Source organism: Aptenodytes patagonicus, chromosome 9 (genome assembly GCF_965638725.1).
Source record: "Aptenodytes patagonicus chromosome 9, bAptPat1.pri.cur, whole genome shotgun sequence".
NCBI lineage: Eukaryota > Metazoa > Chordata > Aves > Sphenisciformes > Spheniscidae > Aptenodytes > Aptenodytes patagonicus.
The window spans coordinates 252,083-265,022 of NC_134957.1; the positions used below are offsets into that span (position 1 = coordinate 252,083).

At 40.8% G+C, this 12,940-nt stretch overlaps 1 protein-coding gene across 4 annotated transcripts in view; it reads right to left on the bottom strand.

Moving 5' to 3' along the window:
* The window catches only part of TAF1 (TATA-box binding protein associated factor 1), a 33,805-nt gene that overhangs the window by 13,683 nt on the left and 7,182 nt on the right, over window positions 1-12,940 (bottom strand). For all 4 annotated transcript variants that reach the window (XM_076346814.1, XM_076346813.1, XM_076346812.1 and 1 more), the window contains exons 9-25: window positions 12,319-12,435; window positions 11,754-11,921; window positions 10,026-10,153; window positions 9,806-9,913; window positions 8,774-8,947; window positions 8,497-8,670; window positions 8,311-8,415; window positions 6,724-6,924; window positions 5,707-5,848; window positions 4,811-4,941; window positions 4,170-4,250; window positions 3,606-3,755; window positions 3,328-3,447; window positions 2,973-3,148; window positions 2,020-2,261; window positions 510-723; window positions 79-244 (exon numbers count right to left, since the gene is read on the bottom strand). In XM_076346814.1, coding sequence (XP_076202929.1) covers window positions 79-244; window positions 510-723; window positions 2,020-2,261; window positions 2,973-3,148; window positions 3,328-3,447; window positions 3,606-3,755; window positions 4,170-4,250; window positions 4,811-4,941; window positions 5,707-5,848; window positions 6,724-6,924; window positions 8,311-8,415; window positions 8,497-8,670; window positions 8,774-8,947; window positions 9,806-9,913; window positions 10,026-10,153; window positions 11,754-11,921; window positions 12,319-12,435 — 2,597 coding nt within the window. The remainder of the gene's footprint in view (window positions 1-78; window positions 245-509; window positions 724-2,019; window positions 2,262-2,972; window positions 3,149-3,327; window positions 3,448-3,605; window positions 3,756-4,169; window positions 4,251-4,810; window positions 4,942-5,706; window positions 5,849-6,723; window positions 6,925-8,310; window positions 8,416-8,496; window positions 8,671-8,773; window positions 8,948-9,805; window positions 9,914-10,025; window positions 10,154-11,753; window positions 11,922-12,318; window positions 12,436-12,940) is intronic.

The following is a 12,940-nucleotide window of genomic DNA, read 5'->3' on the forward strand; positions in this document are numbered from 1 at the left end:
CTTTAGCACATCACTAGAACAGAAAACTTCTCCAATACCCAAGACCCATTAGCATGCTTTACGTATGGATATGCTTACTTTCAAGTCTGGACGCTCCTTCATTTTCTTGGGCTTCTTTTCTGGAGGACCCTTGAGTTTCTCTTTTTCTTGGTTCCGTTTTAACCGACGTAATTGTTCCTGGATCCTGCGCCGCTCCTTCCGCATTTCCTCACGGTGCTGTTCATCAAATAGAGCAAATTTTCGTCTGGCAAAAAAACAAAACAAACAAAACAAAACACACAATTTTTTCATCTGAGTTGATGATTTACCAGGTGCTCTTCTGCCAGGTCAATCACTGCACAAAATTTGTAATACCCTCCAAAGGGACAGCCATTAAATGTCTCTCTCTCTACACAACTACAGTGCCGGGCTTCTGCACTCAATTCTACATTTCTTCATACTGCCAATAGAATGAAATAGTCTACAGGCAAAGTTAAAAAGAAAAAAGAAAAAAATCACATAGGTCATACATGAACTCTTCATCCTTGGTAGTCCGTATTCGGCAGTAGGCATCAATAACAGCAGGCTTCCGAACTGTCTCACACCTCACATATTCTTTCCCATCCTCATCTCTAAACGTGCGATAGATTTTGAGGCGGCGGCCAGTGGCAGAGGAATTAAGGCTGGTTACAGAGGCAGTGTCATCATCTTTGTGAGAGTTTGCTGAGGCTCCTGAAGCTGATGCTACAAGAGAGTGTTTTATTTACTTTTAATTTCTTTCACACTGTAGAAACATCATTGTTTAAATACAGCAGATATTTTTGGCTTAAAAACTTCCAAGACACAAATTCAGGAAAGCCTAAGCAATAAAAGTCTTTCCCTTGGTTGTTCATGTTCTCTTATCATGACATATATCAATCTGAAACAAAGGTAAGCTACTGAATTATCCACATGGATTATAAAGCCAGAAGGAACAGCTACAGTCAACAAGGACCCGCAGATGCCTAAGTGCAACCTGTAAGGCAACTGCAACATGGCCCTGCAGATTGCTTATAGTTACAGTGGTGTTGATCATAGGTATGGAGATCTGGCAGAAACTGAAGGTCAACAATTATCCAGTTCTCCAACTAGTGTTACAACCAGTGAGCTAGCCTCATCTCATGTGACCACAGAATCTTTCCAGCACCATCCATAATCTTGGTTGAGAGATTTTGTTCAAAATAACATTGGATATCTTTTCATAAGGCAACAATCATCAACAAATCTTCCACATATCCCTTACTAAATTATTCCAGTAATTATTTAATTAGTAATTTACTCCCAGGCTGGGTTTCCAACAGCGACAATAATGTCGACACAGATGCAGCAGAGCTCAACTTTGCTCATACACATGCAACAAGTAACAGTGATCATGAGCACCGTCATACAGACAGAAGTTCATTCACAGGTCAAACACTTTTACCTGCCAGTTAGGGACATGTCAAGTTCTGTTGGAGAACAGAGAACGTATTAAAATTAATACGTCTCCAGGAGATCCAAATCTGGCAGCTGCCCAATTACCTCCCAAACACACTGCTACAGCGCACAGTATAACAGACACTGCTATCAGCCTACATATTGTGCCTATCTGTTTCACATACATAGCTGTGTTTACACACAAAATCCAATTAAGAGTACCATAAGCTGGTTGCAGGAACTATTTGTCAACACATCTTGAGAAAACTACTCAAAAACACCCCACACCCCCACCCCAAAAAAAAGGAAAACTTAAGCAGCAAGCAGCAGTGAATATCTAAAGAAATACCAGAGTAGGTTTATAGTTCAAAATAAGCAAAGCTATGGGGCAAAGAAAACACTTTAAATGCATTTTCAGCCAGTAATTGCTCAGGAGAAGGAAGAAGCCCCAGATAAGCATGTCTATACATTCTCCCTGTAAGGAATCCACACTCTCCTCTGAGAGGCCAGATCAGCACACTTTGCAGCCTGACACAAAGTTCTGCATCCCTTCCCAGGCACATTCTGGTGGCTGCAGTTACTTACACAGCCCCTTTTTGTCTCTCCTGTCCTTTTTGCCCCTCTCTTTGTCATTGCCACTGTCTTCTCCCAGAAGCATCCTTTGCAATTCCTTTCGTTCCTGCTCTTCTCTTTCCCGAGAGAGCTGAGAACTAGTTTTCTTGTTCTGTAACATATTCTCAATATTCTTTCCCATCTCTTCAAAGTCACTGTCTTCAGCTGAGCTGCTATCTGTGTCTGTTGACAGGATCTCAGTGGATTCCAGAACCCTGAAACAAGAGGCACCTTGAAAGTCAGTTAGTCCCCCCCCAAAAAAAACCCAGCCTGTTACCTTCCCAGAAATACAAAGGTAGAAACAACGCAAAGGTTTGAAAATTAAATGTTGCAAATCACTACTACAAGAATAGGCATAATATTCCCTTCTCAGTCCTCCTGTAATCCCCATGTCCAAAAGATCCAATTGTTCCAAGCCAATCTTCTCCAACAAGTTGATCTCTTCACCATCAACAGTACTATATTCCCTCCCCACTCTCAGGTCTTGGGCCAGAACAAGGAATAATGCATGAATTCTTCTGACAGTTCTGAAGAATAGGACATAGAATTAGTAGCTGCTACCCAAGAGAGAGATGGCAAACTGCTGTTAACAAAAAACAAAAAACCAAAACAAAACAAAAAAGGAAACAGGGTGGTGAACTACTGACCTGTGGAACAGTGGAACATCTCATGCCATTATACATGGCAGACTATGCAACTCATTCTACCTTTCCAAAAGGTCTATGACAGCAAGACACTAAGGCTAACCCATAAGTTTCTGTTAACAGCCAAAGCCCTCTTTCTCAGTGCTGTATTTTGTGGGCCCAACCAGTTGAATCAACATCTATACCACTACATATCAGTGAGCCCCAGGCATACATAGTTCTGGACCTTTAAGGTGGGGACAGGGTGGAGTTCAAGGCTGTAAACATTGGATAAGAACTTACTTATTTTGTAAATCAAAGATGCGCTGACACTCTTCTTTGTATCTCTCCTGATGTTCTGCTACAGAAAACCGAGACCCACGTGCAAATTTGCTCATAGGACCTTCCCCTGAACGAGCCTGCTCTGTAGACATCGTACGTACCACATCAATCACTTCCCACCGGGACAGCTTCTTTATCTGGAAAGAGGAAGACAGACTAGAAATGGCTTTACAGACATACAACTGAGGTAGCTGACTGTGGATTTCAACTCCTTTCCACACGAGGTCAAAGTAGAAACGTATACGTCCCTTCCACCATCAGCTGCTGAATCCATTAGTGAAAAGAACTCTGTAACCTGCTCCAGGTTCATGCTCACCTCCTCTTCAGGCACTCCAAATTTACGCAGAAGCTGTTTGGCATTTTTGAGAGAAAGTCGGCGCAGATCAGCATCTGTCCCAGTCACTGTCTTTTTCACTGGCTGAGGTTCTTTATCATCCTGTTCAGAGGAAGATGCAGCCTATTAATGTCATCACATAATAGTCTTTCCTAGGCTCATCTTCTGATATTTTCTCTTCCTGATGCCCCATATTTACTCCATTTCTCCATGACTTTCCAGTTATTGCTCCTTGTCCAACCCAACCTTGGGAACTATACCTTCTGCTGAGTCGGTTTGTTTGGAATCTTCACATAAGAAAATCCTTCACCGCAACCGGTAGGATCTGCTACACCAGTCACTTCTAGGAGGCACTTGCCCTTCATAGCAGCAATGAAGGCTCGTGTGGTGTTCCATGGGGCTGTGCGCACCTGCCAGCAAGAAAAGAAACATGACCTCACAATCCTGCTACCATCGAGGAGAATTCCAAGCTTTTTATTTTGGCTTCTTCCAATCATACTGAGAACTTTTCAATTGACATAATGAGAGTGAATTCCACTTCTTGATACTTCAGCTGCCCTGATAAAACCTCTATGAAGAACCAAAGTGCTAGATAACTCACAAAAGGCTTTTAAGGCGAAAAGCCTAGTCCTGAAAGGACCTGGCAAGAAGGATCCCCAAACACAGGTATAAGCTTGGCAGCAGAGTTCCCAGGAAAGTCGCAAGAACATTTTATCTACTGAATCCTACTTTAAATATGTCTTTTATATTTAAAGACCTCGTTTCTCTCCTGCCATGCAGATTTATATATTGGCATGCATGCTCATGCATCACTCTGACAGTACCTCATCATCTATCTTCATTTGGAAATCCTCTTCATTCTCCTCTTCTGGCGCAAAGAAGGATTTCTCCCCGTATCCTGCATCCTGCAGAGAAATATTAGGAAAAAATGAGAACCTAAAGTCTTAAAAAGGGTACTGGAGAGAGAACTAGAAGCGTATTATGAATCTCCTGCGGAGACTCATTGTGCTGAACAAGCACACTTCCAGAGACAGCTGTTTGCAAGATTCACTGTGACCCACAGTATCACAGATGTCAAACTTCCCAGTATTTTGACAAACTCCATAACTAAATACTGCACTCGATTTCAAAAAAATAACCAGTCTCTCTCACAGCCACATACTGGTTACTTTCTGCTGTAGAGCTCCACATAGAAACATAAACCTTTTCTCATACCTTCCCTTTGCTACCTTAGAGCATAGCTAACTCAATATCCAAATAATAGGTAGTAAGAATATAATGTCTCTCTTCAAGAACTTAACTCCCTTTTTACACAGCAGTAAACGTAGCAAGTTGCCCAGTAGTCAGGGGCCTAATTTGCCTACTTTATAGCAAAATTAGCTTTAGGCAGAAGGTGTTACCTAGCCTCACCCTTCACAGAACTACTTGTCAGTAACTTGCCTTATAGCCTACAAGGAGCATTTACCTTCAGTCGCTGCTCAGCTGCAATCATGCTGTAATAAGCACAGCACTGTTCTGGGGATACCATTGCTCTGATCTCTTCCTCTGTTGGCAATCTGAAATCTGGCTTTAAAACCCACCAATTTGAGTCCATCCCTGAAAAACGCACAGATCAAACACTGAGTAGTTTCCCACAAATGTTGGATGCCATCATAATCCTAACTGTATTTCAAGATTTGGTACCCTGCTGCAATGCTGGCAAAAGGAGCAAGTATGACATATCTGTGACACTTAGACCACTAAAAGTGGTAAGTTTTTCGTTCTGCATTTGTCTAAATCAACACCCCCTAACTCAGCACCTGTTATATCAGCAAACTCTCATACATTCATGCTCATTCAATGTATAAACTACATTCCAAAAGCATTTAATCCACCTTTCACTTCCTCACCTCAAACTACTTTTCCCCATGGCTAGCCTAAAAAGCTTTGTATTACGTTTATCATTTTGCATATACAAAAATCAGAACTCAAGCTCTCAGAGCATTATTAGACTCAGGAAGATGGGAAAAGCTTCTCCTGACATGTATTTGCTTTCAAAACACAACACAGCAATGCACAGAGGGAAGGGAATATGTATGTGTTGGTGTCGTACATTGTTACTTTACGAGTAAATCATTGCCCAAAGGGTTATAAAAGAAGTGTCCAAACTGTAGTCATTTCTCACCATCAAGCACACTTGTGCCAAAAGAAAGTGCACATTTATAAAAATTGGAACAAAAAGACTATCAGATTACATTTCAGTTCTTCAAATAGATGTTTTCAAACATGGTTTATCAGGAGGAGATGTTGCCTCCTCCTGCTCTGTTTGGAAATCCAAGAGCAGCAAAGAATGGCTGACCACCACATAAAATCTTTAAATACCTGTGCGTTTGAAATCAGCACAAAGCTTTAGCCGCTTTCGGATACTACTCTCTGAGTGCGAGGGAAAGGCCTTCTTGATATCCTCCATGCGAATTCTCCGAGGACGGTCTCTGCTTTTCCAAAAGAGGCGATAAATAAAAACCTACAAAACAAGACTCATTTGTGATGTCCAAAGGAAGAATACAACAAACCTGCAAAGACAGTATAGACAATGCTGTTTCTAGTGACTGCTTCAGACTTCCTACTTAAAACCCATTGTTTCTTCTAAATTTACTTAGTAAAGTTTTCCAAGCCACATGTCTGCTTCAGGTTCAGCTATTTTTGAGAATGAGATGTGGAAAAAACATTTGTCTTGAAATTTTGTATTATCACATTAGAAATGTTCCTGCTTTGGTACAGCAGCTCAAACTCTGGGAATGGCAGGGATTTTCCTGCTCTGCAAATACCTCTTGAGTTATAATTTTGAATTAAACTGACAGTAAATTACTAGAAATTTTCTCCAAAACCTAAATTTGGAGATATTTGAATGGTCACTGACAGTCCCAAAGCTTAACTGCCTCAAGATCTAGAAAATCAACAAAGACCCATGAAGCAACTCTAATTGTGTGCTATGTAATAGGACTGCAACAAGATCCCTTAATTGCCTCTTAGTAAAACCCATGTAACTGCCATTTTATACAGCATAACCACTTCAAAGTTCATTCCAATTTCATCAGTTTCCTACACTTTATATAATCTTATAACCTTTTACTTTGGCTAATAAAAAGCCTCTATCATATACTTATCAGATAGGATGCAAATAAACAGAAGCAGCATGCTATAAATCGTTGGTTAAATGACAACCAAAATGGTCTGTATGGTTAACATCACAACAAAAAACCAAAACAAAACAAAAAAAAAGGGAGCCATAGCAGGGCAATGAGCTTCTCAAATCAAGGCTGTCCACATAAGGCCCGTGCCTATGCCATGGGCTTTCTCCAAAGACCCCTCAGATCCCCAAACTGTCTCTTATCATACCTGCAGAAAATCTCTGATATGGGTGTTAGCTCGTTTAGAGTTGGGACCAGGTACTTCATAAAGTGGGCACTCCTGACCAACTACAAAAATATCCACTAATTCTCGAACATAATAGCCTTGTCGTGTCCGGATAATCAGGAAATCCGTTTCAGGCATCTTATGTAAATAGATAGGGGCCCGGAAAAGGTTGTTTTCAAATGCCTAATAAGAGAAACAAATCAAAGCTTGAAAGTCAGGTTTTGATCAAATTTTCTGTAACTCAATCTACAAAAAAGATCTTAAAAAAACCCAGTCATTCCAATGGTACACCATCATTTATATCACAATATATGTAGATGTGCAGTCAGAACATTCCTTGCTTATATAGAGAATAACCAAGGATAAAGCACAAAAGCATAAGAAAACCTAGAACAAATGCAGAAAGAGTTTGAAGGGCTCTTTGGACTGACCTTTAAGGAGGTACTTTAAAAAGGGACAGAAAGAACATATATGCAGAGTAACACTATAACCACGGAAACCAGCCCAGGACACATGCACAGTCTGGGAATGGGAGAAGGCAACAGAAGCAAGGATTGAAGACTTTGCTCAGGAAAGGAGGTTGTAAGAACCTAACCAGAAAAGCAGAGAGCAGCAGACTTCAGCATTTAAAGGTAAGAAAGTTTAAACTAGCACCAAGGAGGCACTAGACTGAGTGGAACTGGAAAGACCACCCTCTTCTATAAAGGGTTTTCTCCACCCACAGGGCTTCCACAAGCCTTACCCACTGCTAGTCTCCCACACTACCCTCATCCACATTGCAAAGCTTTCCCTGAGATGGCCCTGTCCTCACTTCAAGCTTTCCAGAAGTCCTGTTTTATCCATGATGAAGTCCTCTTAGGCTTTAACAATTAGCATTGTCAGTTCTGTGATGAATCTCTAATATCAACCTTCACCGTACTTTTTTATTGTGGTACAGCATGGACAGAATTATCGCTGCAGCAAGAGCAGCTAGCATTAACTGGAATCAATTTATTTTTACATTTATCATAGATTTTGTAACCAGGTGGTCCTTACAACATTCTTAACTCCTCTCCCCATCTGAACTGTATGTATTTCAACAACAGAGAAAGGCTCATAAAAGCAGAAGTCTAGACACCTGACTAGTAACTGGCATCCAGCAGACAACTAGCAGTGCAATTCTCATAAAGTACACAAAGTTTTGCTCACACATCCTGGACCATGATAAATCCATGTTTTCTATCCCCTCCAACACTGAGCTCCCCAACATTCAAGCAGCTTTTGGCCTTCCACTCAGTCCTCTCTAACAGTATTTCTAATGCCATTACAAAGCAAAGCAGCAAAAATTCACTTCCTGCAATTCCTATCATTCCTACAACAATTTTAAAAAATATACAACAGAGATACTTTTTTTAAAAAAGCCAAGAACTGAATCATTATGAGTAAAGAAAGAGACTTAAACTGGAAATGAAACTGAATCTGTTTTTTTGGAAGTTGAGCATTATTTGTGATTCAATAAACAGGGCATGAAATATTCTGCCTATTACCCCACGTTCAACTTTTCTGTCCTCTTATGCTTGCTTTTCTCACCTGCAGTAACTGGCCTGGATGCAGAGAACCCAGGAACGGAGAAGTGTGACAATAAACAGTCTCTCCATATTTACAGTCTGGAGCTCCCGGATCTTTGCCAGGTTTCTGCAACATGCAATGAAGGTGCAGTTAGCACTCAGTGAGAAGCAGAAAATCACTGTCCAACAGCAAAACCTGCATACTCACCCTTTTGTAGTAATTTTTAATCTTTGTTGCCATGCCAACCTGCATCATTAAAGGGGCATTTTCCTCACTGTATTCAGCAAGGATGAGATCTCCATCCTTGCCAGTTAGGTCCTGTGGTGTGCGCATGAAGAACATTTCACCCCCGCCAGAAGCCTGACGCTCCTGCTCTCGCATCTGTACCAGTGAAAAGACAGTGTTAGGAAAACAGCACATCAAACAGATCTGCTGTGCAAATGGAGCCACAGCAGACATCAGATACGGAGAAGAATAACTGTACCTTGGCTTTCTTTTTTATGTGCTTCAGCAGAGGTTGCACAGCATGGGGCCCTGGTTGGGACAAGGCACCAAAAGAGTATTTCTTCAGGGGAGGCCGATGAAATTGTCGGAGCTTCATAGGACCCATATGGGTGGGAAAGAATGGCTGGCGAAGTTCCACTGCTGGGATAGAGTGCTAACACAAGAACAAAATGTGTTGTGAATGACATGTATCATCTCAAAACCAAGATCATCCTCCTATCCTGCTAACCCTTATATAACAGAACCTAGTAATATTTTTAGGTCTGCTAGCAGTAATACTAGTGCATTGAAATTCACTTGTTATCATACATGTTGCCTTTTGACAGAAAGTGCTTAGGTCCATATATAGATCTTTCTGTACAGAGACAACTTTAATTTTACTATTTCAAATGGTACCCAATAAGAGGATTTTTTTATTAACTAGGAGCATGCAAAGCCATTATCCCTATCAGTGGGAGAGAAGTGTATTTGGAATTACATGCATTTTTCCCATTACAGAAGAGGCTGGAATCAGATGAGGTTTTAGAAGACGTCACTGAATACCACAATGAAGGAGGAAAAAAAATCACCTCTTCACCTAGGGCTACTGAGCAGTAATTCAAATTCATCATTATCTAAGTTATTTTTATAATATCCAGATTAAAACTCACACTAGTAACAGAAGCACAGCCTCACGTCTTGACTATCTGCACCACTTTCCCCCCTCCCACTACTGCTTCAGAAAAAGTACTACAGAAAGAGACATGAAACAAAAGCATGGCAAGTATGATACAGCAAGTTCTAGCACCTAAACCTCAGTTTGAACGGGCAATCAAGAAAAGTTAGTTCAAACTCCTTTCTAATCATTTTAATTAAATATTAAAAAAAAATCTCTCATGAACACTTAACTGACCTGCTGTAATCTAAATTCTGGTTTTCTACAAATCCTAAATCATACTCTCAGCTAGAAACCTCCTACCAAGACACTCTTATCTATCTCTCACTCTGTGACTACCAACACTACTGTGACTACCTGAATGATGTTGCCTCCAAAGGTTCCTCGAAGTCCCTGCTGTTTGGGGTAGTAAAACTCATCATTGGAAAGGTTCCAGGGATCCTTCACCTCTGGCTGAGACATGTTCTAATTCAATTTTAAACACAGAGAGAGAGGTGTCAAAAAAAAAAAAAAAAAGAAAAAAAATCACTCCTTCCACATCATTCCCAACCTGCAAGGTGCTAAAGCTTATGCTGACCTGCTGTGGTTCTTCCTTGATGACACCTGTTTTTCCCAACAGGATTCGACTCTTCTTTAGAGAAGATTCTTTCTTGTTCTCCTTGGATGGTGAGTTCAAAGTCATTTCTTCCTTTTCGTCAGGAATTTCTAAAAACACAAGCAATCACACTGTAGGGCACTTGTCCTAGTGTTCCCTTTTCAGCACCGCAACCTCCTACTGAGCTGCAGCTTGGTCCAGACATTTTAGCCTTTTTGTTCAGTTTCTGGGGTGACTGTCCACCTTCTATACTCCTTCCCCTTTTCCTCCATATAGGTTAATATGAAACAAGCGCAACAAACACAGAAAAGCTCCATGCTTAACTCTCTACCTTACCTTCTTCAGCAGTAAGTAGATTTGAGTGGGAGGAGGATGATTGTGGGGATTACTTGGGGTATCCACTGCTCAACACAAAATTTACTAATAATCTAATCAATGAAAGTACAAGAAATAGCATCTGTTCTGTCAAAGCTATTCTAAAGAGTTGAGAGTCAAGGCAAAAGGAGTGCCAATACTGTTTCTCAACTACATGTATTAATAATCCTTTTCTTCCCTACATATATACAACATGAAAGTGAGTCTGAATCCAACAATAATATGGACCTGAACCCAAAAGGGATTCCTGAAAAATTCCAGGAAAGTAGTATGAATTTTAGAAGTTAGCAACTTGTGAAGCATGGATTCTCCAAGTAAGATTTTCACACAACAAGCAGGGCCTAGTGACATGGGCTTGGTAAACGCTGTATCAACTTCATGCACAGATCTCATGTCACTCTATATAAAATAAGAATGGGTTCACCTTTGTCACTATTTACACAAACATCTGCAATTTTGTGGTGTATTTCAGACTTAGAAAGAAAATACTGTGAGTCTGTTTGTCTTTACTTTAATCAAGCTCACGTTAAGAGTGATTTTCAAGGTTGCTGGCTAATACCAAAACATTCCAATCAATACATATGGAAATTCTTAGAACTAACTTACTTTCCCGAGGAAGGAAATGCAATGAAGGCCATATACAAGTGTAGCAAGATATGCCTATCCTTAAATTACATAAGGCTGCTTGAAGATTATCAACACACACACATCTAAGAGAAAGTGGTGACTTTAGTGGTGCAAATAAGACAAAAATCTCTCCAGCTTGGAGCAATATAAGCAGGGAGTACATTCAAATCAAACTCCAGGAATACTGAGTAAGTTTGTAGCAGCAACAAAAATGCTGACAGGTATTATGCAAAGTCATTGCTCGCATGTGCCATTACCATAGCCTGAAACAGGCTTAAGGAATCTGCCTCTTCAGGCTTTGAATACAAGCCGAGCTGAGAATGGCATGGGCTAGTTTGTGGTTTACTTCTCTACCTTCTCTCTTCAAAACAACATGCATGCAAGTAAAATTAAGACAGTTGCTTCTAAAACACACCAAGAGTCAGATTAATTATGCTAAATTTAAGTTTCAGGGCATTAATTTTTACTCTCCTGTTACTGCTTTTACCTTGGGAGCTTAAAGTTAAAACACACCATTAGAGTTATTAGCATTGCCGCCTTCTGCTTAGGCCTTTGATTACTTGCAAATTATCTTCAAAAGCCAGAACAAAGAAAGGCCGTAAGTATTGCCCCAGCCCATTTATTTCCATTACAGTGTGACTATAAATCCTTGCTTCCGTTTCCACTTTTTTCCCATTTGAGTCAAATTTCTGGATGCCATAAACATACCTAGAATTATATTTTCATCATTTGGATCAAGTGTTAAGACAGGGGGATCCAAGTAGCTTTCCATTGCCTGATCATCCCAGATGATATTGTCTTCCCAACGGCCATATACTAACTCTTCATTATCAATGGGGAAAATAGAGTACCATGGCTTGTCTTCATCCAGGGAAACTGCAACAATCATAAGGTAGAATCCTTAAGAGTTTTATACGCTACCTTGGCAGAAAACCATTTCAGAGCTCATCCCCACATCTTATTTCCTCAACCTTCCCCATCTTTCAGGGCTTTCTGAGGCAGGACCTCTAAAAGGCAAAAGAAAACTCATCTTGGAAGCAAAGCAGAAGCAGAGCCCCAAGTCTCAGCTTTACCAATGAGATTTTGCTCCACCAAAACACAGAGAACCTCCAAGAATGAAATAGGGCCTCTAACAGGTTTTAGAGCAAACAAGTATCCCTTTTATCTACACCTTGTTGCCAAAAAAGGACCCTGCTATTACACAGAACACAAGTCTATACAGAAACGTGTCATATGCACCTATTCATAGGCCAAAGATTGACATCCTCATTACCTTGCTGTTCAGGGACCTGCTTTTCTTTGCCCTTTGCTATACCCAGGACTCCTGCTACATTTGGTTTCTGTGCTAGTGGAATTGGTGGATTAAGCAAAGAGCCACTGCGGTTCAAACCTAGAGAAAAGGAAAACAAAAGTAAGGTTAGCTTGAGTGGGAGGGTTAGGGGGCATTGCATTGCTTTAAATGAGAACTTAGGGGTTGCATGGAGAGTGATTTCCAGCCTGAAGCAGGATGGGCCTACTGCTCATATCACAGAGTGTCATGTGACATTAGTATGGGTATGACTTACAAAAACATGTTCACCCACAGCTTACTGCTGGAGTCTGCAGCCTCTTCAAAGTTATGTTTGCCTTGCTTTGCATATGCCGCATGGCAATGCGTAAGGTGCATTTCTATATGGTCCCCAGAAAAGTGAGATCCCTTGAACAGACAGTTGCCATTGACAGAACATTTGATCTGGCCTCCAGCAGCTTCCTGTCTTATGTCAAACTGTCATAGAAAAAAGGATGGCCAAGCAGACCTCAAGAAATCATTCTGTGGAAGCAGCTTCTCCCAGGGCAGACCAACTCACCTGTGCTCACATGTCACTTATGTCACTTAAGTGAATGCTTCCGGAAGG